This window comes from Chamaea fasciata, unplaced genomic scaffold (genome assembly GCF_029207755.1).
Source record: "Chamaea fasciata isolate MVZ Bird 193981 ecotype frontalis unplaced genomic scaffold, bChaFas1.0.hap1 SCAF_16, whole genome shotgun sequence".
NCBI classification, from domain to species: domain Eukaryota; kingdom Metazoa; phylum Chordata; class Aves; order Passeriformes; family Sylviidae; genus Chamaea; species Chamaea fasciata.
Window position 1 is genome coordinate 6,127,559 of NW_027094101.1, and position 27,484 is coordinate 6,155,042.

General features: G+C 50.5%; 1 protein-coding gene across 5 annotated transcripts in view; it reads left to right on the forward strand.

The window, feature by feature from the left end:
* The window catches only part of ELFN1 (extracellular leucine rich repeat and fibronectin type III domain containing 1), a 103,869-nt gene extending 83,070 nt beyond the window's left edge, over positions 1-20,799 (forward strand). For all 5 annotated transcript variants that reach the window (XM_066198248.1, XM_066198247.1, XM_066198249.1 and 2 more), the window contains one exon: positions 16,350-20,799. In XM_066198248.1, coding sequence (XP_066054345.1) covers positions 16,790-19,180 — 2,391 coding nt within the window. In that variant the 5' untranslated portion in view covers positions 16,350-16,789 and the 3' untranslated portion in view covers positions 19,181-20,799. The remainder of the gene's footprint in view (positions 1-16,349) is intronic.
* The last annotated feature ends 6,685 nt before the right edge of the window (positions 20,800-27,484 follow it).

A 27,484-nucleotide genomic window follows, 5' to 3' on the forward strand; every position in this document is an offset into this window, starting at 1 on the left:
GATTTTGTGAGACTCCTAGGCCACTCTGCAGCTCGTATATCCCAGGGCTCTGTCTGCCTCTTGATGCGACACGGATACTTTGTGTTCAGCTTGTGACCCACGATAATTCTGAGACCTTTTTCTGGGGAGCTGTTGCTTGTGGGCTTGGTGTTTCCCATGAGGTTTTGAGGTGAATGGCAAAAGGCAGGAGTGAAGCATCTCGAATGAATGTTGTGTTCTCTTGTGTCTGTCAGTCTCTTGCAGGTGCTGATTTTGGTGTGTTCATGCATTCAAAGCACACTTTTGGTCAGGCTTTTGACTAGGCTGTATGTTACCTGAGTTACATGTAACTCTGTCCATGCTGAAGAAGGGTTATTGATGATCCTTTCAGCTGCTGACTTTCATTACCTCATAATTTCTAGTGTTTTATCTCTTTTGTGCATGTCCTTTTACTGTCTAAGACATGCTGGTGTTTAGCACTGGTTAATCAGCATTTTATGCAAAAAATACAAGATTTTCAATTTTCTGTAGCCAACAGAGCATTGAAAATCCTGTCTCCATCCCTCAGGAGCTGTTTTTAGAGTGAGCTGAGCCTTTTTCCATGACTTGACTTTTTTTTTTCCTTGGAAACTGGAGGTTTCTGTTCAGAAGGACTGCATAGTGGAAAGCTGAAGGCTGGTCCCTGAGGCTCAAACCTAAAGGGACTCAGTGCAAGGACTCCAGATGATCCCAGGAGAAGCAGTTCCACCACCCGGCCACGGAGTCAGTCTCCAATGAACATTTAAATCGTTTTTGCCGTGTGGAAAAGCCCCGGAGGTGGGGCAGCACTGATGCTGCTGCTCAGTGAGGCAAAGGGGCGAAGGAGGAGAAGGAACCCCCCGTGCTGCAGGTGAGCCTGGGCCAGAGCCAACCTGTCAGCAGAGCTGCCTGATGGCCTCTCCTCCTCCTCGGGGGCTGTCCCAGCAGGCTGCAGCTTTGTTCTCCCGCAGGCGGCAGCGCTGGAAATCCCAGTCATGCGAAAGGTCCCGAGGGGAGGGAAATGCAGGTCACTGCTGGGACAGCCCGGGGAGCCGTGCCAAGGTACTTGGGCTATGATAGTAATTAATGTGGACACCGCTGGAAATGGCAGAGCTGGTGCTTCAAGTAGAGTGCACGGAGGCAGGAAATGAACCCCATCGGTTTTTTAAGGTGTCAGCTGTTTCATGGGGCAGCTGCAGAGACGGGAATGACTGCACCTCGTTTGTTAGGCTGGTCCTGTCCACAGCTGGCAGCTGGATGCAAACACACTCCTCCCATGCCGTGGGGTGGGCCTGCCTTGCTGCCTGCAGGGAGATGGCCCTGGGAAGCTGGAAAGTCCCAGTTCAGTGAGTGTGTGAGCAAGACTGTGGGGTGGCAGTGGATATTCAAGCATTCAACCAAAAGGTGTGTTAACATGCAGGGTGATGATGTAGATGAGGGTCTCTCTGTTGCTGTCTGCAGCTATTCAGTCCGTGCTTCCAATAGGTCCCAATTCAGCAAAGCATGTTTGACTGCAGCTGAGGGCACCTCAACCTTTGATTTCAACACCAAAACCTTCTCCTGCAGTGGAAGAACCCCTTTTTGTCCAGGACCTGAGTGGTATTTCTAGCCACTTGGGAAACCACCCTGTTCCCAGTGAAATGCAGGTGTCTCTTGTCCCCAGTTCCCACAGAATCAGTGCACAGATTGTCGCAGAGTGGGTGTTTTATGGTCTGGCTGCTCTCTCCCTTCACAGTTCTAATTAAGTTGTATATTTTGGAAGTAAAAACGTCCTGTTTGATGATATTGGTCAGGAAAGCTCTCCAGCATCTCCAAGTAAAGAGCAGGGGAGAGGCAAGTGATCAAAGGCAGGCTCTAATGAGCTATCAGAGGCAAGCCCAAGGTCAGTGGGGGCAAAAGGGGCATTGTCACTCTGGCTCGTGATGCTCAGCTGGTTCCCTGCTCCTGCACACTCCCATCCCCATCACTGTAGCTGAGGATTTGGGTCTGCGCTCCCTAAACACACCGTGGTGTGGAGAGACAGTCCCTGCCACGTGGGCGACAGGCTTTAAATCCACACAGTGGAGAGGAGAGATGCTCATCTCCCTTTAGGGAGGGGACAGACACATGCCAAGACCAACGCCCTTCTCCCCAGAGGGTGAAGGAAGAATATCGGGTTGCTCTGGAAGAGCTGGAAGCACTGCAGGAGAGGCAGTGCTGGGAGAGGCACGGTCTTGGCAGCAGGCAGAGATCTGGGGCACTGATGAGAGGAAATCTAGGGCATCAAAGAGCAGAGATCGGGATAATCAAGGAGAAGAGATCTAGGGCATGGAGGAGCAGAGATGTAGGTAATGAAGGAGCAGAGATCTGGGGCATCAAAGAACAGAGATGTGGATAATCAAGGAACAGTGATCTAGGGCAGGGAGGAGAAGGGGTCTAGGTAATCAAGGAGTAACAGCCTAAGACATCAAGTGGGGTTGCTGTAGGACATGAAGGAGAGGGGATCTGAGGCACCGAGGAGGGCCATGCAGGAAGGTGGAGACAGGGCTAATGTCTAGCCCCAACCAGCATTTCATAGTCCAGGGTAGAGGGGAACAAACTTCCCCAAGAAACACTATGCAGCATAGAAAGCTCCCAGGGTTGTTCAGGACAGATGAACCTGGCAGCCCCAGGCTGCTCCAAGGAGGAACCCTGGAGTTGCTTCAGCCAGCAGGAGGGAGCCTGCCCCTCCCCATCAGCAGGCAGCAGCAAACATGGTCTGTCTGAAAAACAGAGCCACGTTAACAGTTATTGATCTATAACTTTTAACCAATTTCTTTTTTACAATATTGGATTGCATGCTAATATTAGCTTTTTATGGTTGGCACTAGGCAAACTCCACTCCATCAGCGAAAAACAGCTCCTGTGGGCCAATCTGCACCTCCCATTGAGCTGAATGATAGAGGACTGGAACAATATTTTTTGACAGATCAGTTCCTGTTCAGGGTAGCGGTGGCTATTATGCAAATTGAGCTATAAGAAGTTTAAAAGTCTGGAACCATTATATTTCTTTATTTCATTAACATCAATGCAAGCAGGCGAGTTAATACAACAGAGTGATCCCTTTCCAAGGCTTGCACAAAATGGTCCCCCCATCATTTAACAGGACTGCTGATTTCCCCTACAGGTGCTCCCAGCAGCTGTACTGGGGCACTGAGGCATTTTTTGCATCATGCAGCTGGGTGAGGGGTGGGTGACAAATGTCTGTGAGCAGATTAGTGCACAGGAATCCTCTGCCTGAGCTGGCAGATGGCTGGGAGGGCCCTGCTCCTGGCAGCAGGCAGACATCCAGGAGGATGGGGGACAAGTAGGGGATCCATTAGAAGGGCCTCATTTCCCACTGCTCCTTGGGGATCTGCTCCCCCACCTCGGAGCACCTGCACAAAATCTCTTGTGTGGTTTCCCCACCCCTCATGCTCTGCATGGGCCATGAGAAGCTGCTTGGGCAGAGCTGCCCTGGAGTCACAGAGTGCACAGAGGCATCAGCACCTAGGATTCAGGTTTACAGGGCAAGGCAGCAGGAGAGCACGGTGTTAAGCCCATTTCCTGCAGCTCTGGTGCTGGACGCACACATTTTCCCAGCACATCAGCAATATGAGGAGCTAAGCATTGATATAATACAGGCATGATGCTATAAAGAGCAGAGATTAGTGCTCCAGCACATGCCCTGACACCCAGGTGGTGGCCACCCTCCTCCTCTTCCATCATATCAGCATCATATCAGCCAGCCACGTGCACACTCACACTTACTTATTTGCATAAATCTGGAAAATAAAGATCACGTCGTGCCACACTAATGGATCCCAGCACTACAATAGCTCCGTTATAAGTGCTGATGTCTTGGAGAATTACTTCTAAAGACTCTACCTTTTAGTGTTGAAACTTTTAATTGATTTTAAAATACACAATCAATCACAGTTAATCAAGGAATCATGAAGAAGCTATCGTACCCAAATACACAAAGACAGCGTATAAACTACAATTAATGACCACTTAAACAATGGGGGGAATGAAAATAGGATTATTTATTAGTGTTTATAGACAGTAATGGGTAAAGTAATGAAGCAGTAGCATGCTGGTGTGTTAGAAGCCAAAGTTGGTGATACTTCAACACCAAGTGGTCATAAGTGACTTTTCAGTGAATGGGTCAATGGCACAATTTAGAGCAATCCTTTGCAAGGAAGGAGATGCCTTTTCCCCCTCCTCTAAACACTACCATGGCCCTGCAGCTGCTGGTGGAGGTCATCCATCCTGAAGGAAGGATGTAAAACATAATTCCTGGGTTCTCACCACAAACCCCATCCCTGTCCTAGGGCCAGTCAAACCTATCAGGTCCAGCTTCGCTCTATGGCAAGGGGATCTGTAGCCCCCCAACAAAAACACCTCTGGGCTGCCTTCAGCCAAATGCCCATCTTTCACCTGCCAGGGAGTGGTCTGGCCTTAGTGTTAGGTGGAGTGGTTAAAACCCAGCTGAGTGCCCTGACCCATCCTCAGAGAGCCAATTCTTTGTGTCTCAGGGTGGCAAGCAGCCTGATGGGCCAGAGAAGGGTGAGCAAAGCAAGGGCTAGGGGTTATTTAAGCCTGAGCCAAGGACAGTGAGCTTGGGCAGGGCAAAGGAGGTAAATTCCGTGGAGGCATCTTGAGGCCCCTGAGGTCTGTCCTTGTCCACAGCTCCAGGTGGTCTGTCCAGGATTTAGTACAAAAGACTATTTTGTCTAAGCTGCCTTTATTCCCACCCACGTAGCAGGAGCCTTGCAAGCCCAGAGCCAGGCACTGCTGAGGCACACACTGACACGATCCCACCTGGGCTGCCTGCACACCCAGTTTGCTCTTTGATGTGCTGGACAAAGACCTTTCTGTGCCTCCAAGCAATGCCTGCAGTCCCCAGGGACAGTCAGAGGCACAGGGGTGTGGCATTCACACGGGGAGCAGTGGCAAAACCCCGTAATACAGCCCTTGCTTTACTGCCGTGCAGTTTGCAGCTTTGCAACCACAGCTGTTTAACTCTCTATATCATTAAGTAGCACCCAGATCTCCACTCCTCCCTGCCTGGCACGTGGGTGCAGTGGGGAGGCAGTGATGAAACAACTCCTGATAAGGAGAAGGGGAGATTCCAGAGGAAGGTTTGTCCTGTTGCATCATTCCCTGGAAGGCCAGTGCCACCTAACTCCAAAAGACACCAGCAGCACAATCCACGTGCTGGTGTCCCTGTAGAAAGGTGGGGACTGTCCCCCCTTCCCTCCTGGGGCAGGGGTGTGGGGATATTCTTGTGCTCAGATCTTTCTGCAGTGAGATGGAGGTCTCATGCTCGACCAAGGGCTGCTTTTAACACTGGACTTAAACTGCCGTTAGTCATCTCAGATCTCTGAAAAGGAGCTGACAGCAAGTCAGCCCCCATAACCACATCTTCCCTGGGGCTTTGGTGGGGGCTGAGGATGCTGCAGCCCCTCTCTTCCAGCCCTGGCTGCCAGCAGCCACCCTTCCCACAGTTTTTGTGCTCGCTCGCATGGATCAATGTCTTCCTCTCCTCCACCGTCTCTTTTATTGCCTTGCAAGTTGGCCCCAGGATGTTTTATCACACCACAGCACATAATACAAATGAAAAACAAAGGGGAAAAGTTTGAATCATTTTTTTAATATATTCATCCCTGTGCCGGGGAACAATGATCCATCTGATTAAATCCGCATGCTAGAGTTTATTAAACCAGGTTGGCCTCTCGCTTTCTCTCTCCTTTAGGCAGGGACAGGCTCATTAAAATGAACATGCTCTGCTCCCTCCCCAGTGCAATCCTGCTTCACACAGTCCCTGTGCTGCTGCTATCTCGGAGACATCACCAGGAGCTGATGAATAGGGCTCTGCAGCTCGGTTTTCCCTGGCAGCAGCACACAGCCCAGCCCTGGCGTGGCTTTTTTGGCAAGGGCAGGAGATGCCTTCACCCTCACAGCTGATGGGAACAACACACATCCAAGGAAAGGCCCCTTAAAATTGGAGGGAGGTGGGGGGGGGCAGGGTCTGGCCACCTCACTCCAGCCCTGCCCCAGCACCTGATAGGTCATTCACCTCCTCCTGGGCTGTTTCCCATCTGTAAAATGGGTTTCACGGGCACTGCTTCCCCATTAGGATAATTAATAGCTGTAAAGCACTTTGGATCCTTCACTAAGAATAAACCCATCAGCAACGACAAGGTGACAAGTGGGCATCTAAGACACTCTCTCCCTGGGGCCAGGTCCCTGTGTAGGCTCCTAAGGCTGCCAGCAGCTGCCGTCCCTGCAGCTCCAACTCTCCTTGGGCTACCTCAGGAGGGTCCCCAGCCCACCCAGTCACCCTCAGCAGGAGGCATTTCCAGCAGGTTGGAATTTCCTGCGGCTCCTCTTCTTCCTCGGGAGCCTTTCAGAGGCAACCTAAGTCTGTTCCACCCCGGCAATAACAGTGGCTTAGGCCCTGTAATCCCTCCTTTACTTGACTTTGGGTTATTTTGAGCAGGAGATTAAAGGAGATTATCTGCATCACCTGAGATGCTGCACTTTCTGTCTCTACCCCCTTTCCTCCATCCCCAGGGGCTCACCCAGGCCCAAGCAAATAAACCCCTCCCTCCTTCCCATATCCTCTGCCACACTCTTGTCTCGAGACAGCTGTCTGTCCACAGGGTGCTGCCATGTGGTGGTCCTTCATCAGCCTTGCCTCCTAGATCCAGCTCTCACCTGGCTGCCCATGTGTCCTGCCTCCTGAGCCAAGTCCAGAGATGCTCCACAGGAGGGGAAGACAAAGGAGGGCAGCCCAGCACACTGTAGCACTAATTGGGATTAGTTCTGTAGGCTTCTTGAGGAGGAGGTGGTAGCAGAGAGGATAAAGAAAGTCCTCCTTTGGGCACTAGGAGCTTGGCAGGCTGGGCTGGGTTCAACAGCAGACATTTACTGCCACAGCCAGAGGATGGAGAAGGATTGTATGTTTGGGACATCCCACACTATTAAAAAAAAAAATCCAAATAACACAGGAAAAGCACTGGGAAATGTCTGTTTCATGCCCAAGGAGGAATCCCCATCCCCTGGCAGCATCCAGCCATGGGCAGGGAGATCATTTCCATGTTCTGGGGATCACGTGCTGCTCTCCAGCTCACTTCAGCTTGGATTTCGCAAAGCACTTGGTGCTGGTTCGAATTCCTCGCAAACCCTTGCTGAAATCAGCGGCTTAATTAAATGAAGGTCTAAATAGGCAGATCTACGAGCAGCCACCAGAAATGTTAACTTACCTTCCTTTATGACTGAGAGATGCTCAAACGTCCCAGTGGGGAGAGGCAGGTACCCAGGAGCAATTGTTCCCCTGGGAAGCAAACTCCCACACGTGGCATCACACCAGCATGTGTGACCTGTGCACACACTCACGGCGAGCTCACACCTTCACGGGCTGTTTTTCCTCATTTCAGACAACACCAGCCTGGAATCCATCTGCCACCCTGGAAATTAATAGCAATCATTAAACAAAAAAGAGCTGGCAAAAAGAAGCCTGAGGTGAAAAGCAGCTATTTCTGCCAGAAAAAAAATTAAAACTATTTAGACATACAGAAAGTCATTTATTACTGTGAAGTCCTCCCTCCACCTGGGGTTTAAATCTCATTACAGTTTGTCCAAAACAGATGTTACCCTTTTAGCAGTAGATTATTAACAATAAACTCCAATCCTCCAAAGAGGCTAGGTGTTTTGGGTTCACTTGCTTTTTCAGCTTGGGTAACCTCCACAGGAGGTGTTGATGAAAAGGACGGGCAATCCAAACATTGGCATAGCTCCCTGCTTCTGTTGTCTTGGGCTCCAAAGTTTCTTCCCACTCTCCATATCTTCTGGACAAGCAGTGAAACAGAGGCCCAGAGAGTGGTCACACACCTGGCTGAGGAGCAGACGGGATGCTGAGGAAGGGCTTTGTGTGCTGCAAGCCCACACTAGCACACCAGTAGGTCCTACTGCTGTTTTTCCACCACTGGTTTGGCTCTGACCATGTGCCCAGAAAAAAAACGTTTTCTTTTGGAGTCTAGCATGTGCACAACCCATTTTTCACAAGCTTCTCCGCATCTGGCCACGCACTTTTAAGTAGAAGGCTGTTTGGTTGAGCTTTAGGCGTGCTGGCACTTAAAAGGAAAGCCAGTGGTCCCTCATACCTGTAGTTGAGTATCCTCTATGGGCAAAGATGGACTTTGCTTGTTCCCACCAGTGCATGGGCAACTCCAGTGGGAAATCAGGTAGTCTTGAGAGAAACATTGTCTGCCACCATGTTTAACCAGCCTAGCCCACAGTGGATCATTGTTTCTTTGTTCTGTTCAGATTTAGCATAATAAAGATACCTGCTCAGGAATCTAGGAACCTTTTAATCATGCTGTAAACATAATCAAATGAGACATTAATATCAGCTCCAAGCACATACGGCCATCTGGCCGCCCAGTCACCTCCCTGACCATCTCAGGTAGCAGGAAGCACATTCCCAGTGTTCTCCAGAGATGCTGCTAAGTAGATGTTCTCAGAGTGCCTCTCAGCATGCCTGGGAAGGCAGTGAGAACCAGCTGTTTTGGGACTGTTGATGGTGAAGCCAGTACCAGCATCTCAGGACTGCCTCAGAAAACACTTTTTGCTATGAGTAGAATTTTTCCTGCACCCCGAGGGAAGCATCAAGAGCTCTCCTGGGCCATGTATGTCTGTGAGAACTTACTGCTGGGAGAGAATCTTTCCCTCAGAACAGCACATCTCAGGCCTTCAGGCTTTACAGGTTATACCCAATCCCTTCATGGAGCCCTGAGGGCCCCAAGGGGAGCCCCAAGAAAGCAGTGTGCTCACCTCCCTGCAGGTGTAGGGTGTTCTTGGGATGAATCTGTTGCACATCCTTTCACGTTGTGTCAAAGGCATGGTGGAGTAACTGCAGGGGCTGTGCTGGTGGGAAGAAAAGGCTGTAATTCATGGCTGAAATTAGGCCATTAAAGAGCAGCTGAGGTGAATAAATGCACACAACCATCTTGTGGACTCTGCCTTCTGCCAGAGGGTACAGTCACTGCTGTCTCACATCCCTGTGCCTCCTCATGTGCTAATCTGCACCAGCCCTTCATCCTCTCACTTCCATCCTAGACCCAGCTGGAGCACAAACCTGCAACATCCAGGCCACTATCACCACCGGGCTGAGACCACTGACCCACCTCCCAAATATCCCAATAAATGGATATTTGTTTGTAGCCTGGGTATCTGACCCATGAGGAGTGTCCCATTTAAAAAAAAAAAGAAGAAAAAAAGGTGGGTGCGTATTTCCACTGCTGAAACAACAGACCCACAGCCTGGTAAACTGTTTTTCTGTAGAAACACAGCATCTGTTTGGGTTAAGAGGGCAGGGTTGGAAATGTTGATGAGGACCTGAGCTGACTTAGGGAAGGGTCTCCTCCAAGGATGGACAAAGGTGAGCTGCTCCAGCAGAGCCACCTGCAGGAGCAGGGCTGTGATGGGTGAGCTGGACGGGGAAGGTGGTCACGCTTGGTTTCCTCTGCAATGCTGTTATCCTGAATAAACATTAGATTGGTTTTGGAGGGCTGCCCAGATGATCATTAACCTTCTCCTGGCCCATGACAAGAAGCCAACTTGCAGCACTGAGCTAAAATTAGGCTTGTAGGGCACTGGGGCTTGCCAGATATAGCAAGATCTGGGCAGAAACCCCCTTCAGAAAGTGGATAGCCAGAGGGTCCAGCCTTAAGCTGGGCTCCCTGGCTCCAGAGGACAAGAGCTACGTCATTAAAATCATAAGATAACCCGGATTGGAACAGACATCTGAAAGTCTCCAATCAGAAAAGCAGGACCAGATTCCAAGGCAAGTCAGTGAGAGGTTAGCAGAGGTATTTGCTTACAGCACAGACATAACAATTCCTGTGTGCATGACACATGCCGATGGAAAGGTGAATTCTGTTCTGCTTACCCAGAGATCACAGATGATTACCAGGAAGTCCTTCATGAGCTGTGTGTTTTCTTGTCCATCTCTCAACCCTCAGCATTACAGCCTGTCTAGAAACTGTTGCTCTGGCCAGAAACCCCTTCACAGGGGAACGGCAGGACAGAGGGGGAAGTGTTCTTCTGCAAATACAACCATAAAAAGAATCAGAGCGAAAAACACACTTGCACCTCTAAAAATAATTTCTAACAACTCACCATTTCACAGATCCATCACCAGATTTTCCCCTGTGTAAAACTGGGTTTTCCCATCTGGGAGGCAAAGGGTTATGAAGGCTTCCTGCAAAAATAAATTAATGAATGGAAGCAGTAAAGCCCTTTTCCAAATAGCAGCAAAGAACTGAGCGAGGGTGACAATGCAGGGGGGACAAATCTCAGCTCAGATTGTCACTGCTGAGGAACACCAGCAGCTCCACATCTCAGCGTGGGGCTGGCTCCCTCCATTGCATCGGTGCTGGAAAAACATCCTTTGATCTTCAGCACTATTTACAGGGGAAAGCGGGGCTCTTGCTTCCACACCAGACCTCTGCTTTTCCCCAGCCTGCCATCAGCATAACCATCCCATAATGAAGCTGTGATTCAGAGTGATTATTTCTAAGGAAAAATCCCATCAAGAAAGTATTAGAGCCTTTCTTATTGCTAGAGTCGTACCTGATCAGAGCTCTTACCTCTCCACATCCCCTCAAACCTTTTTTCCCCTTCACCTTCCCCTAACTCTCTCCCTCTCATCACATTTCTCAGCTCCTTGAGGGCTCAGCTGCACTGTCAGGGGCTGGAGCTGATGTTCCACCGCCGCTTGTGCCGATGTTTTGGAAGGCTGGTTTAATGCACAGGTACCCCAGCTGGGCTTAAGAGGTTGCTCACTAAGAAGATCATTTATGCATTTACTTAAACTCAGCAGAGGCTTCTGCTCAGCAGCCCACAGCAGCATGAGATAGGGTTGTCATCTCAACAGACCCTGGAAACCAAACAGCATGAGATGGATGTAAATTACTTCAGACTACAGCTGAGTAACAGCAGAATAGTCTTATTTTCTGGAATCCCAACAATTTGTCTTAAAAATATTGTCATTTTAAACCAGAATTCATCTTGCCATAGAAAGAAGGGTTCTAAAAACATTTGTGCAAACAGGTCTGTTCTGACCATTCCCAGGCTGCAGCTCTGGCCTCATCTTGGCTTTTGGAGGCCCAGTGGCTTTGAACTAGGGCTCCCCTCAGACACTGCAGCACTCAGGTTTACTGCTAAATTAAATGGGATTGAATATCAGCTTCCAGTAAAGATAGTAACTTTTTCAATCAAGGTTAAAATAGGAATAGGCCAAGGAGAGATTGGCCCCAGCTCCATACAGAGCCCATGAGTGTTGGTAATATTGGTAATATTGATTGACATACTGGTAATATTACTGTCCCTGCATAGAGACTAAGCGTGTCATTTCTCTTTGTTTCTCCCAGTGTCTCCCAGAAAAGTTATCTCTTTGCCATCCCTCCCACCTGGATGCTTGTCATACAGTCTGGGACCTCCCAGAGTCCCAGTAACAGCCATCCTGGATGCAATGCTGGGCACTTCTCTCTCAGCCTCCCCTTCACCTCTCTGCTTCATTCCTTCTTAATTTCTCCTCAAACCTCAGTGGAAAATATATCTCTTCTCTCTTGCCTGTTTTTCTTAAATAATAAATAATAGCAGGAGAGAGAGTAGAATTGACTGGAGAACTCTATTATCTAACACTGTGGGGCATTTGGGAATAAGGTTGGGATGCACAAAATGTTGCCTAAACCCTGTCAGTGAAGGATATTAAGGACCAGGATGTCTGGATATAAAATGAACTTGAATTTTATAGGCCTGAGCATCCTTACTATCCAGGGAGGTTCTGACCAACATCACCCAGCAGGAGTCATGGAGCAAAGCCCAGGAGTATGAATGAGGGAAAACCTGCCTGGGAACCTCCTTTCCCCACCTGACATATACAGGATGGACATTAGCTATTTACAGGTGATTTCATCGCTGTTAAAAGTTTTATCTGCCATCTTGGAGCTGCCCCTCCAGATTATCTTACACATAATGAAGAAGCAAGGTTTACTTTAAAATCTGGTTCCTGTTAGCCAAATTTCCCCTCCCCTCCTCTTTGAGTGACCAAACACTCACATTTGTAATGTACCGCTCCCATTTTCCTCTGGCTCTCTTTGTATTGGGGATATTTTTTTTTTTTAATAAAACAGCCAAAGTGGCTGTGAAAGGGGGACTAAGAGAAGCTGGAGATGGAGCAGTTAGGGAGAAGGAAGTTATGGAGATGCAGAAATGCCAAGGAGAGGAGCACTGCTGTGTGTGTACACACGCACACCCATGCGTAATCTTGCCTTCCCTCAGTAAATGTAATCCACAGTTTGAAATAACTCATTCAGTAGAATAACAAAATTAGGAACTGAGTGCCAGCTCCCTTCCCAGCCCCCATGGCTGCTTTGTTTGCTTCCTTGCAGCTGCTGCTCTGGTTTAATTTTCCAAGATGCCATTAGTTGGGAAATGGAAGCAAAAACTTCCCAGCCAGCTTACACTGGTTTTGGAAGCTCCAGCTTTGCCTTTTCCTTTGTACTTGCTATGGGTTTTCAGCCAGGATAAAGGATGCTGCTGCTCATCCAGTGCAGGCTACAGCCTTGAAATTCCAGCCATCCCTCTTTGCTGCTGGGTTGTTGACAGGGACCAGGGCTGGAGAAGTAGAGGTGGGTAGGAGGGAAGCATATCCCAGTCAGGGCTGAGGATTAACAGGGAGAAGCATGGATCTGGTCAGAGATGTGGATATCAGAGGCAATGTGCAGGAGGGGCAAGGAGGGAGGGTGCTGTCTTTGCCCCTTTTGCTGGCCTGTTAGCCACAAAAACCCAGCATCCTCTCAGCTGGTCAAGCCATTCTGCCTCCTGAGAGCAGAAGGAAAGGGAATTACAGCAGTGTCTGCAGGGCCCAGGTAGCTGTGCAGAAATGGTATTTCCTGGGTGGCTACCATGACCAAGATATCTCTGACTGAGATTAAACCCATCATTCCAAAACATTTCTATTGTTATTTCACACTGTCTTCATTCCTACCTTTTGCTTGATTCTCCAACAGCAAATGAAACCTCCAAATTGCCACTTTCCTGGTTGTTTTTCATGTGAGAGTTTTGCTGGTTTATTCCCAGGTTTTCTCAGCTCTGTGGGGGTTCAGAGGACTGGAAAAAGCTATGTGCAATTGTGTTACAAGGAGAATAAACTCAGGACAACTGGGCAAAGATGAATCAGGCTTGCAGGAGAGTTACACCACTAGACCCTTGCGGGATGCTCAGCGCTGGTGTTGCTTGGGCACACACCCACACCCACCACGGGCTGGGATGGAGGCTCTCAGAAGCCAACAAGATGAACAATTATGTCTTTTGTGCAAAGAAACAAGACCCACTTCTCCACTCACCAGTCGTGTCCCAAGAATCTAATAAAAAGGGAGATTAACCCCTCTTTCCTCTCTCACATCTCCTTAATGCTGTCATTTTATTCACACTTTGTAAAGCAAATAAACCAGCAAATTGGTTGCTTTAATGAGCTGAAATTAAACTCGGGCTGCTGATAAAATGCCATTTCTCCTTTCTGTTGTTAGGAAGGACTTGGCTGATAGGCAGTGTAAGGGAAAGAAGAGAAAACATACAGTGGGAGCCTCACTGAATGTGTTTGAGTAATTTACTGTTGCTCTTCTTCATCCCCAACACCTCCAGTTAAATGGGGGAAGCAAAAGGGTGCTACAGGGGAAGGCTGTAGGGGATCAGCCTGGCAAGATCTGTGGGGAGTCTGTCTCTGCTCTTTGCACATGGATGGTCCCACTCCATTAATTCCCTCTGCCCACAGCCTTTCCCCAGGGAGGAGTGACTGGAACATTCCTCTGTGAGGAAAAGGCTGGTTTGGCTCTGCAGAGCCTTCCCAAACCCAGGCTTGCCCAGACAGTGTGGCTGGGTCACAATGAGAGATAGAGGAGACAGATGAATGCTTACTGAAGAGAATATGCCAAGTGCATCCCTTCCTGCTGCCTGTGCTCAGTGTGGGTTTCCCTTGCCTGCAGGAATCCCCAAGTCCATGGAGGAGGACAGGGAGATGCTGGAAGTGCCAGCCTGAAGGGACAACTGGGACAAGCCATTGCTTATAGCTCTGCAGGCCAGGAATACCCTCATCCCACACCCTTAGGGGCAATACCCATCCCCACAGGATGCAGGAGGAGCTGGACACCAGGCTGCTCCCTGTGACAGAGGAGAACTGGCACACCTAGAGGGGAAGACTCCACCTGCAACACAATGTGTGTGCTGGGATTTTCACCCTAAGAAGAAGAGCTCAGGGCACTTTTTTCAGTCTCCCACCACCCTGTGAAGTTCTATCATTATCTCATGGTACCAGAGAGGAGGCTGGAGTGCAGAGAGGTTAATTGAGTTGTCTAACACCAGAGGGATGCAGCAGCAGACGTGTTTCAGTCTGGCACTGCAGCCCTTGTCTCGCTGTGGGGGTGGCAAGGTGGGGACATTCACCTGAAATCTCCCGGGGAGCACAGTCCCTCTTCCCTTCCTCACTGGCTCCAAGGACTCAGCTGTGTTAAAATGGACTTCCAGGTACTGGCAGAGCATCCCAGGGCAGTGACAGCACACGGAGGACAAGGTGGCTGGAAAGTCTCATGTGCAGAGAGCTCATGTGAGAGAAGGTCTTGTTATTGATGTAATAGAAACCTAACTGTCACCAGGGAACAGACTCATTGTTCACCATCCAACCAAATAAACTGTTTTACTGCTTATTATTACTGCCCTGCTTACCAAGGTACGAACTGAATGGTAAACAGGGATCTCTGCAAGGAAATCTCCTTCCCTGGCTGGAAAGGAACCTGGTTTCTTTGGGACAAGGGTCAGAGTGGCATCTGCCTCTAAACAATCAGCCCCACATGATTTTCAGGTATGTAGTACCAAGAACACTCCAGCCTGAACACTGTGAAATGATTTAGACTGGGTTTATACTATTTTTCAGATTTAATGAAAGACAATTTGGGTATAAGATGTGGCCCTATCTCCTTTACAACTTCCCAAGAAAGCTCCAGTTCTTACCAGCTATGTTTCCAAGGAGTATAGGTGGTGTCTTCCCTGAGTTCTACAATCTGCCCTTGGACAAGAGAGACAAACAGTGTTCCCATTCCAAAAAAAATGTTTAAAGAAGGATTTTTCTAGATAGGCCATGATGATTTCTGTCCACTTATCGGCAGCTCCTTCTCTGCCCCAACATCTCACTGCATCCATCCTACCAGCCCAGAGTTCTGTTTGACAGTAGAGATATCCACAGATGATGCTTTCAATATCTTGTGGAAAAACATGACCCAGGACATGTTGGTGCTCATGCATTTCCCACCTCTCCCCTTTTTCCTTCCTGTTTCCCTAAAAAATCAGAAAAAGAAGATCTCTCAATGGAGATACATGCTTAGTCAAAAACTTAGAGGGGAAAAAAATGGAAAATGTGAGCCAGAAATGAGTTTCTTTGTGTGGAGTGAGGCTGCTGGCAGCCCCACAAATTTGTGTCTAGTGAAGACTTTTCCTAGTCTTCAAACAGCTGTTTCTGGCTGGGTAAGGAAGATCTTGTCCCATCCTCAGCAAATGCTCTTGTTATGCCACTGAATGTGTGCTGGTTTTCCACACCTCTGCATCATTTCACCTGGGAGGGAGAGAGAGGCCTTGGTGAAAGGCATCAAACCCCCAGCAGGGACAAGGACACTGGGTGGTTCACAATCTCACCAGTGGGTTTTGCAAAGAGTGCCCTGAAACGACTGCTCAAGTTCCCAGAAACGGGACAAGCGTCTGATGCTGGGCTGTATCCCAGATGCCACATGGCAGTGCAAGCAGAGAGACACGGTGTCCTCAACCAGCACCCCTTGTGTGGGCACTGCTGCTGCGCACACCAGCACATGAGACAGTCAGGATTCCCCTCAGCAAAACGCTGCAGCATCAAATCTACATCAGAGCGAGTTGTCTAGACTTCATCTGCTCTCAGCGGAGAGGAACAGACACTTCTGGGGCATCACTCCTCTCCTCCTCAGGTAGACACCTAAATAGGTCAGACAAACAGTGCACTGGATGTGCGTTGGTCTCTCAACTGCCAAATAAGTGATGCTGGACAAGGGCTCAGAGGGTGACCTCAGTGCTCAGTGACCACCTCCCCTTGTGCTGCCAAATAGTGCTGGTGGCAGCCAAATAAGCCAAAAGCTCCTTGAAAGGTGGTTGCCAGAATGAGAAGGCGAGTGCCTAACTAAGAGGGGAGTTGGATGGATCTCCAACACCTCTGACTGTCTTTCCTTTGTGCTTAGTTTGTGCTTGTGTTTTGTTTTGAGCAGGTGAGCCGAGGGATCGAGCGGGGACAGCTGAACACACGGAGGCACAGGGAGATGGGGACCAGCACCAAAATGTGCAGCAAAAAGAGAACGAGGAGAAGTACTATAAAAAATGAGAGGAAGACTTGTCTCTAAGCCTGAACAACTCCTCTGCACAGGCGCTTAACTTCATGACTCCCACCTCGACATGCCAGAGGCCTGGTGATGTGGGACCAGCCTCAGCCACCAAGACCTTGGTAGCAGCCCCTGGCTGCTGGCTGCCGAGTACCGTGGGCGCCGAGGTTCGCTTTCTCCACGGACGCTTCCCTCCCGTCTCCGAGCCATGAGGAGAAGGGAGAGGCAAGCAAAGCTGCCGAAGGAGCACTAGCCCACACCTTCCCAGCCCCTGTCCTGTTCCCCACTTCCAGCAGACCAGGAACCCCTTCTCCGTGCTGCCCTTCCAGATGGCAGGTCGCCGGTGGGCCGTGACGTCAGCCCTCTGCATGTACGTGGCGGCCGTGTCTCTCCTGCACGCTGGCGGGGTGCGGGCAGACTGCTGGCTCATCGAGGGGGACAAGGGCTTCGTCTGGTTGGCCATCTGCAGCCAAAACCAGCCCCCCTACGAGTCCATCCCCCAGCAGATCAACAGCACCATCGTGGACTTGCGGCTGAACGACAACAAGATCAAGAGCGTGCAGTACGCCTCGCTCAGCCGCTTCGGCAACCTGACATACCTCAACCTGACAAAGAACGAGATCTCCTACATCGAGGACGGTGCCTTTTCAGGACAGTTCAACCTCCAGGTGCTGCAGCTGGGTTACAACCGACTGAGGAACCTCACCGAGGGCATCCTCCGGGGCCTGGGGAAGCTGGAGTACCTCTATCTCCAGGCCAACCTCATCGAGACCGTCACCCCCAATGCCTTCTGGGAATGCCCCAACATAGTGAACATTGACCTGTCCATGAACAGGATCCAGAGACTGGACAGCAACACTTTTCGGGGCCTAAACAAGCTCTCTGTCTGTGAACTCTACAGTAACCCCTTCTACTGCTCCTGCGAGCTGCTCGGCTTCCTGCAATGGCTGGAGGCTTTCACTAACATGACACGCACCTACGACCGGATGCAGTGCGACTCCCCGCCCGACTACATGGGCTACTACTTGTTAGGCCAAGGCCGGACTGGCTACCGCAATGCTCTGAGCATGCTCTCTTCCCTTTGCACTGGTGGCTCCTACACTGTGATCCCTCGTTTTATCCCTCCCAGGTACCAGGTGACCACGGTGCCCTCCGAAAGCCCCTGCTCCGAGGAGGAGTGCTCCTCCGGCGACGGCACGACACCGCAGTTCTCCCTGTTCACGCCCATCGGTGAGACGGAGGTGCGCCCCAACATCCAGGTGAAACACCTCAACCACAACTCGGCCGTCCTCACCGTGCAGATCCCCTACCCCTTCAGCAAGATGTACATCCTCTCCCAGTTCGAAAACGGCTTCTCCTCCATGATCACCAAGCTCAGGAAGAAGGAGGAGAACATCACCGTGAGCAACCTAGTAGCACAAAGAGATTACACCTACTGTGTAGTCTCTGTTCACCAGTACTCCAAGTACAACCACACCTGTGTCACCATCACCCCCACCAGACCCAACCGCAAGGAGCCAGTGCCCACCCCTTCCACTGCCACCCATTACATCATGACAATCCTGGGCTGTCTCTTTGGCATGGTGATTGTCCTGGGCGTGGTGTATTACTGCCTCCGGAAGAGGCGCCAGCAGGAGGAGAAGCACAAAAAGGCTGCCGGCAGCATGAAGAAGACCATCATCGAGCTGAAGTATGGGCCAGAAATGGAGACCACCAGCATCACCCAGCTGTCCCAGGGACAGATACTGGGTGGGGAGACAGTGACCCGCATCCCCTACCTACCCTCTGCTGGTGAGGTTGAGCAGTACAAGCTGATTGAGAGCAGCGAGACCCCCAAGGCCACCAAGGGCAACTACATGGAGGTGAGGACGGGTGAGCAGCCTGAGAGGAGAGACTGTGAGCTGTCCCTGCCGCCAGACACCCAGGGCTCTGTGGCTGAGATCTCCACCATTGCCAAGGAGGTGGACAAGGTGAACCAGATCATCAATAACTGCATCGATGCCTTGAAATCCGAGTCCACCTCCTTCCAAGGGGTGAAGTCAGGGGCGGTCTCCACGGTGGAGCCTCAGCTGGTGCTCTTATCAGAGCAGATCCCCAGCAAGCACGGATTCCTTTCCCCCGTCTACAAGGAAAGCTACAACCACCCTCTCCAGCGACACCACAGCATGGAGGCGGCCCCCAAACGCTCCAGCACCTCTTCCAGTGGCTCCATACGGAGCCCCAGGTCCTACCGCTCCGAGGGATCGGGCCACAAATCTGAAGCCAAATACATTGAGAAGACATCCCCCACCACCGACACCATCCTCACTGTGACACCGGCCGCGGCCATCCTGCGGGCAGAGGCGGAGAAGATCCGCCAGTACAGTGAACACCGGCACTCGTACCCCAGCTCGCACCCAGGGGAGCAGCACGACAGCATGGGCGGGAGGAAACCCTCCATCCTGGAGCCCCTGACCCGTCCTCGCCCCAGAGACCTGGCCTACTCCCAGCTCTCTCCTCAGTACCACAACCTGAGCTACACCTCCAGCCCGGAGTACACCTGCAAACCGTCACACAGCATCTGGGAGCGCTTCAAACTCAACCGCAAGCGGCACAAAGACGAGGAGGAGTACATGGCAGCCGGCCATGCCCTACGCAAAAAGGTCCAGTTTGCCAAAGACGAGGATCTCCACGACATCTTAGACTACTGGAAGGGCGTCTCTGCCCAGCAAAAGTCCTGAGTCCTCACACAACTCGTGACTTAACACACTAACTGGACCAAAAAAGAAATCCGCAGCAGCTATTTTTATTCAGACTGTCTTTGAAACAAAATAAAAATTAAAAAAAAAAAAAGGGAGAGAGAATCAATTTAAAAAAATAAAAGAGAGAACAAATAATGAAAAATCTATAAATATTCTATATAATATATAAAGTGAGATATTAAAATGTCTTCACGTTGGTGAGACATGCACCAAATTTGAACACAAACTTTGAAAAACAAACGAACTGTGGAGTGGGAAAAAAAAAAAGTTTTGTTTCATTTTGATTTTTTAAAAAAAATAAGAAAAAAGAAAAAATTGAATATAAAATGAAAATGAAAGAGCGGGCAGAGAGCTGAGGTTTGGCGTTTTCCAATATTGCATTGCATGAGTCCCTATTCCGTGATTTTGTGGATTCTTTGTGAACAGTTTGTGTTCTTCCTTCCTTCCCTTCCAAAATCAACAGCGACAAAAACAGCAACAAAAACCAAAAAGAGACCAGAAGGAGCTCCATCTTTTGGGCTGTTTTTGCAAACGGAGTCTTCCAGTTTAGACTTTTACCCGGTTGAAGGCCCGTTCACATTTTCACTCACTAAGAGGTTTTACCACACATTGCATTGTAAACCGAAGTCGTTAATTGTACAGAGAAAATTTCTATATTTGCAATGTTTGCTGTATAATGAGAAAGAGAGAGGAGAAAAAAAACAATACTACATCTACTAAAAAAAAAATATATATATATATCTATATTCACCTGTTTGTACCAGGTTTTAATCATGGATTTTAGAGAAAGAGATGGAGTTTTATTTGAAGGACTTTTTTGTTGGTTGGCTGGTTGATGGGATATCTTTTGAAGGGGGGAGTGTTTGGATTTCCAAGTGTTTGTTTCGATTTCTTCCACCAATTGTCTGTGTCCAAGTTCTCATCACTTCCAAGTGCATTGAAGAAAAAAGGCTCATACCCAGGAAAATAGAATCCCTCACCTTCTTCCAGGTGGGAGACCATCACCACCAGGAACTGGGAAGGGGATGAGAAGTGAAGGGCTCTTGGCTAAGCAGGTGTCACCATGCAGTGGGATTTCTCCTGCAAATCAAAAAGTATTGGTCTCTGCCCCTAAACAGATATGTCTGGGCAGTGGTGGCCCTTGGGACCAGCCACCAAGGGGTGGATTATCCCCCCACTTTCAAGGCAGGGTCCAGTGATGAGTTAGAGCACAATTCCTCTTGCTGCTCTGCAGAGAAGGAAAGAATGGAGGGGTGATTTTACTTTTGAGGTAAAAGACAGTCAGCATTTACAGCTTGCCCATACTAAGACACCCTGGGGAGCCCCTGACCAGCCCTTGGCACTCAGAGACTGGAAGGGAAAGTGAAGGCTCTGTGTCCATGGGTCCATCCAGGAAGCCACGTGCCCCTCAGCCATTGGTGTCCAACACTGTTCCAAGACTCCACAGCTTTTTGCCCCATCTCTAAAATACTCACATGAGGTGAGAACGGAGGTGTGGAGGCCATGAAGGTACTCCCAGGCCACACTGGTGGCCAAAGGACACTGTTTTGTCCTGATGAGCTCCAGCTGAGTCACAATCCCCTGTGTTTCACCTACCCCAGGACCAACCCAAAGTGAGGGCTTCATAAGGGTCTGAGAGCTGCCCTGCTCCCAGGTGAGTGTGTGGGAATGCAGGGAGCCAGCACACTGAGGTGAGGTGCTAAGCTCCCCAAATGCAGCCCTGTGAGGCCCTGCTGCTTGCCAGAGTTTTTTCCCTTGCATCCTGCTCACAAGTCGCTTTGGATGGACACCCTGAGTCCTGATGGATGAGCACTAGGGCCTAGGAGCAAACCATATCCCATCCTGTTATTTCAATATTTCAAAGCGATTTTGACAGGTATTCTTGCGAAAGGTTATGTTTGTTCAGAAAGGAGCTGAGCCAGGAAGACACAGAGCAGGCTGGGAAGTGCACGAGTTCATTCCCCGTGGTTATTTGTGCAGACAACAAACCATTAGCAGGATTTCATAATAAAAGGCAGGTAATTTCTCCAGGAATGCATTCAGTCTGAGCAAAGGCACATTCCTCCACCTCCTCCAGGTGCCCCAGATCCTGCCCACAGCACACAGCTTTCCCAGGGCTGTGTCTTGCTAACCAGGCAGTGAACAGGACCTGGAGGGGGGAGTTGAGAGTCACCCCTCTTTAGTTTAGTGTCATCGTGGCAGGTCCCTCCCCAGATCTCAGCTCTAGCACCTGGACCAAAGCAAGCCCTTCAGCTGAAACAGCCTTTCCTTGCAAACCCTGAGTGCCTCCTCATAGGAGTGGTTTGGGTTGGAAGGGACCTTAAAAATCAGCTACGACTATAAAATAAAAAGTCATCAGCATTTAGTTCCAACTCCCCAGCCATGGGTGAGGATGCCACCCACTAAATCAGGTTGCTCAAGTTCCCATCCAAGAGAAATAAGAGTTGGTCAGCAAGCATGGATGATGGAAACAGTAGTGGGGCCTCCTGACACTGTTTCATGATCTCACAGGATTCCTTATCAAGAGGCTGGGGTGGTCCAAAGGGATGGCAGCTCATTAATTTGGGCTCAGATGCTCCAGCATTATTAGTCACTGACAGACACCCAAAGAACTTCCTCAGCTGATCTCTGCACTGAGACTATTCCCACACCAGTTTGGAAATGGCATCAGGACCATCCATGGTCTGGCAGCAATGGCCCAGCCAGTGCAGTGTGGATCCTCCTTGCTGTGGAGGCAGCAGCCAGCTCACTCTTTAGCTGGGACCACTCATTTTGCTCCTCTGCCTCTGTTTCCTCCTCTGCAAATGCTTCCTTGTGGCATTGAGGGCACAGGCTGGCTGGGGAGGCTCAATTAATTAATTGGCTGTCTGTGAAGCCCATTTAGCTCCTAGAATAAAAGCTGCTATCGAAATGCAAAGTTGTTAGTGGCGTAAAACAGCAGGGGCAGATGAAATCAAAGCCTGATTCTGTTTTCACACCAGGATTTCACTGGTCATAAACCAACAGAGACCGACACAGGAATGTGATACAGCAGTGCTGGCCTTTCTAAATTAAACACTTCCCACATGCAAGGTGCCTGCAACTGGAAAAAAAGGAGAATTAGAAAAAGTCTAGGCCCCTCTATCTCCAAGGCATCTCTTAAGGCATCACCCAGTACCCCATTGGGAGGTGGGGCCTCACCACAGGTCTCCAGATGGCTCCTGGACTGCTGAGCACCTTCCAGCCCCTTGCCCTCGCTCCAAAACAAGGTGCAGTCCTGGCAGCCATGGTCCACATCCCTTGGCAGGAGATGCCATAAAGTGAGCTGTGAAAAAAAGACAAGAAAAGGGAGGAGGTCCCACTGTCCCCAGGGCTACCACTCCATGGATGAGCTCCAGGGCTGGCTCTGCACAGGTCTGGAGATCCCTGCCCACGGCATCTTCCATCCCTCCAAGGCAGCTGGTTTACAGACCCCTCTGAGGATGGAGTGGGGATTTCATCACCTGTGACCTGCTGGGTGTTTTGTTCTTTGTTTTGTCTCCTGGTCAGTCACCAAAGCTCTCAAGCTGCTTCTGCAAAGAGAAGTGATACCTCGTCCAGCCAGGCTGCTCCTGCTGCCCCAAACTCATCCAAAGGAAGAGAGCTTCCCACCAAGCAGAAAGGAGAGGGCACAGGAAAGGTGTATTGGAGTGAAGAGGTGGGGAGGCTAGGGAAAAAAAAATACAGTAATCATAGCCCTGGGGCCATGTGGAAATGCATTCTACTGATGCCCTTTCTGTGTCCACAAAACTGCTGCTGTCTCAACAACCTGTCTTCAAGGGCAAAACCAAGGCAGCACTAAAAATCCTTCCTTTGATCCCTCCCCCAGCACCCCAGCAAGGACAGCTAGAAGCTGTTGGAGAGTAAATCCAAGCCCACATTACCCATGGCTCAATCCTCACTCTGGCCCAGAGTCAGCAAACGACCCTGCCATGTGTTACAAAGCCTGTGTGGCATCTAGAGCCTGGATGTTATTTAAAACCCTGTAAATTAGGACAGAAACATCCCTTAGTATAGGCATGCACCATTTAAGGCCAGGATTCCTGAGGGCACCTGCCAGCCCTGGTGTGCACACCGGCTGTGTCCATCTGTTTCAAAGCATGGCCTGTGGGAAGGGCCACGTTCACAGAAACGTGGAGCAGCACGGGATGGCAGTGGTGGCAGTGCCTGCCCAGCTGCCTCCTTGATGCAGCAAAGCACTAAGAGGGGAGCTGGGGGCTGCCTCCTTCTCCAGAGCTGGTGGGTATTGGAGGTGTGAACTGCCACCCTCCCTGCCCAGCATTAGAGTCTCCTGATGGCTTCAGCTGAGTTTGCCATGAAACCAGGTGCAGATCCCACGGGAGGGGTCTGGGAGGGTGCACGGGGGCCCTAAGAAGGGAAGGTGCTCCCATGCGCCACCCTGATCAGACAGCAGACTTCCCTGTCTCTGCTCAAATCATACTGGTGCCCTGCAGTGCCTCCTGGCTGCTGGCACCTTTCCTAGGACTGCCAGGGAGTTGTCCTTCTCCCAACCCCATTGGTACCTATGGATGAGCCCATGCATCAACACCTGGGAGATGCCCAGGGCTGCTGGAGAACCAGAGGCAGAGCAGAGCCCTGAGCCCTGAGTTCCCTCATTCCCAGGAAGTTCAGCCAACTACCCTCCAAGTGCTCCCCTCTGCCCATTTTTGAGGTCAGTCCTTCCCTGAACCAGGGTCTTGGCAAACCCAAAGCTCGGTTGCCCGAGAGCCCCAAACTCCTCCCGGCGTTGGACGCGGCTCTGCAGACCCCGGGAGCCGCCACACACCGCCCTGGCCAGGCTCCGGCTGCCTGACAGGCTGTGGAGCAATAAATCACCTCGCCTGCAGGAGAAGGGGGTCAGCAGGGGTGGAGGACAGTGCGGTGGAAGTGGCTCCATCTCACAAACCCTTTTGGCGAGGCGGGCTCCGGGGAGGCAGCGGGGGATGCGCTGCGGGGGATGCGGCTGGACCGGCCCCAGGAGCGCGGATCGATCGGGGTGATTGAAGCCAGCACGCACTGCGTTGGGCTATTTTTAGCACAGCCAGCAGAGCAGGAATTTGGGAGCCCAAGTCAGAATTTATTTGCATCTGTGAGTGCTCATCAGGGGGAGGACCAACAACAACAACAACACCCAGTGCGGGTGCAGCAGAGCCCTGCTGCGCGTTTTGGGACCTGTTCACCTTGGCTTCAGCTCCTCTTCGGTGCACATCGTGTCCCTCTCCTCTGCAGTGCCCTCTGGGGACAGTGTCACCCTCCTTGGGACAATGTCACCCCCCCCCCCCCCCAAAGTTTGGAGCTGTGAGCAGGTGGATGCACATGGACACAGAGCAGAGGAGAGGGAAGAGGATGGACTTCAGGGGATGAAGGGTTTATTTGGGAAAAGCACTGATCCTACCTAAAATGCCATGGGTGTGTGAGCAGGCCTTGTAGCATGGCTGCAACACTGCCATGGTCAGGAAAGTGTGGACCTCAGAGGTGCCCCAGCCTCTCCTCAAGCTCTTCTCTCCCTTTTTCCTCACCAGAGGCTTTCCACCATGAGCCCTGGGTCAGTTTTTCTGGGTAAGTGTTCTGAGATTAAATTGTTCCCCAGAGAGAGGAATATAGCACATTCATTTCTTTCACCTCCAGCCCCCGGTGCCAGCAGTGCCCAAGGCACTGAAGGAGGTGAAGGGGCTGGTGGGCATGGCCAGTGCTGCTGGAGAAACCAAACCAATTCTTTGGCTTGGAGCAGTGACTTTGGCTTCACCTGAATTTCCTTAGGCTCCAAGTTTTCATATCTCCTCTGTGTCACAGCTTCTGTTTTACCCCTCTCAGCCAGCTCACCAGCACCACCAGAACGGTGGTAGAGATTATACAAATGCTGCCTTGAGAGTTTTGCTCAGTCCCACCTTCTCCCCGCCCAGAACTTAATGGAGGGAAACCATCTGACCCAGAGTGCAGCCAGTTTTCTGGACTAAGTTTACTCTGTACAAGGGATGAGAAGACACAGAAGGACCAGGGATGTGGATTTTCATCACATGGGGAGTAGCCCAGCAGGAGGCCAGTTTTCAGTTTTGTTTTGCTGCCCTTTCTTTTGGTTCAAATTGGATGTGAACATGCCTGTACCCATCCCTCTGCAACCTCCCTGTCCCTGCAGAGTAACCAGAGGAGCCTGCCAAGTCTCCAAGTTTGTGTGTGTGCCTTTTCAATAATTCAGTGGGAATGTTAATCACAGGGTTGTGCTGTTGTTCCTGTACGAGCTGGATCGCTTCTCACATCCCACCTACATCTGTTTTTTCACACTCAGCTCAGCTGTCTGGCAATAGCCATTTGCTGCTCACCTTTACTTGCCTTGCCATTAAAGAGCTCATTAATGTACTCCATCCTTGCTTTCTTTGGGACGAGAAGATTTCCATTTCTGTCTTTTATCAGCTTTCACACGGCTTACATCCTGTCCTCCCTTCACCATGCAATGCCCTTTCCTAATGAGCTCTTCTCTCCTGGTTTGTCTCATCCATTAAGATCTGTGAGTGTTGTCCCCAGCATTGTCTTGCTCATCTCCTGGGCTCTGCTCTGGGTCTGTCATATTCCTCCGTGTTTTCAGCTGTGAAAGGAAGCAATCAGCCCCACACACAACATCCAACTCGCTTGCTTTCCTAGCAGCCCTCCAGTCTGGCTCATGCCACCACAGCATGCAGCCTTGACAGACTCCTCCATCCTTGCAGAAGCCCCTGGCTGGCTTGACCTGATCTGCAGAAATGTGATGGAATGCCTCAGTTTGTGTGTGGTGCTTGCAGCCTGTCTCTGCTGGGGGCCTCTTAAATCTGTTCCTCTCTCTCATAAAAGCATTGCTTTTATGCAGCAGAGCTCTCCTTGGGCATCTCCTGCCTTGCAATCAAGAGCTCCTAGCCCATCCAGACATGGGAGGCCTCTCTGGGCACTGCAAAAGCTCCTCTGTGGTCTCACAAGTAAACACTGGCACTTTTCATGTGATGCAGCTAAATTAATTAATCTTTTCCCACCACATTTGGAGCCAAGACACAAAGGTTTCCATTCCCTGAGGCTGGAGCTTAAAGTCTGCTTGTCCCAAAAGTGCCCTCCTGCCCCACCGGGGATTTGTGTTTCAGTAAGATTTGGAAGAGTGGCAGCAGAGCAGCTCTTGAGAGTAGCTCCAAGGGGTGCCAGAGCCAACAACCCCCTGGAAAAGTGGCCACAAGCACAAACAATCTGCCACCATCCAGCTGAAACATCCCTGATGTGTCCAGCTCGCTTAGGCTGACAAAGAGCTTGTGTACACAAAATCAGTTGTGCTTTGGGTTTTTTCCCCAGCCATCTCAGGTGCTGCAACTTATTACCTCTCCACACAAACCTTATCTCAATTACATCCTAAGATCATTCTGGCTGTAACAACACTCCCACCCACCACAGGGGTTGCACACACAGACATCTCTGCCTGGGAAATCCCAGGCAGAAGCACAGCAGTCCCAAGAATGACAAACCCTTCACGAGCTGACAGCTGACAAGCCCCGAGCTGCTCTACAGCTGCCTCCAGCCTTGCAGGGTGATCACAGCTCCTAAAAGACAGATGCAGACACCAGGGCTCTGGGCATGACATGCCAGGAGGCTGGCAGCAGATGCTGGGGAGGGCAGGTGCCTGGTAAGGCCACTCCAAATGTATTTCTCTGGCAGAGCTTGCAGCCAGGGAGGAGGACAGTGAAATGAGGGGTGGGCTGGCTTCTGATCTCCCACCATCTCGCACTCGGGTCCTGAAGACCAGATGTGTCCCAGCACAGTTGTCAGGAGTGGAGAAGTAGAGATGGACGTGCTGGAGCAGATCTGGGGGCTCCAGAAACCACCTGAGATGGTGAAACGCTTTTGGGTACTGTTGTGAGGCTCTTCTGGCTGGGGTGACTGAGAAGTCCCTGCCCCAGGGTGGCTTTGCAGAACAGCACACCCAGAAGAGCCCACCTGTGGCTGTGAAGAACTGATCCATCCATCACTGCTCTGAAGCTGCCAGGAGATTGATTCACCCACTGGAGTGAAGTCTGAGCCAGTCTCACTTTTCTGCAAAGTCACAGACATACACGGGTGGAGATCCCAGGTCTGATGAGAGAGATCAGCATTAGAAGCACAGCACAAAGCCCTCAAGAAGAAGAAGAAGAAACCAAAACATCACAAGATGCCAGCAAGTGGGAGGAGACAGCTTATCCAGGGAGCTAATTTAGCTGGAAGGAAAGGGAAAGGATGCAAGATGTTCCCCTATTAAGAAAGAAAAACAGCATGCAA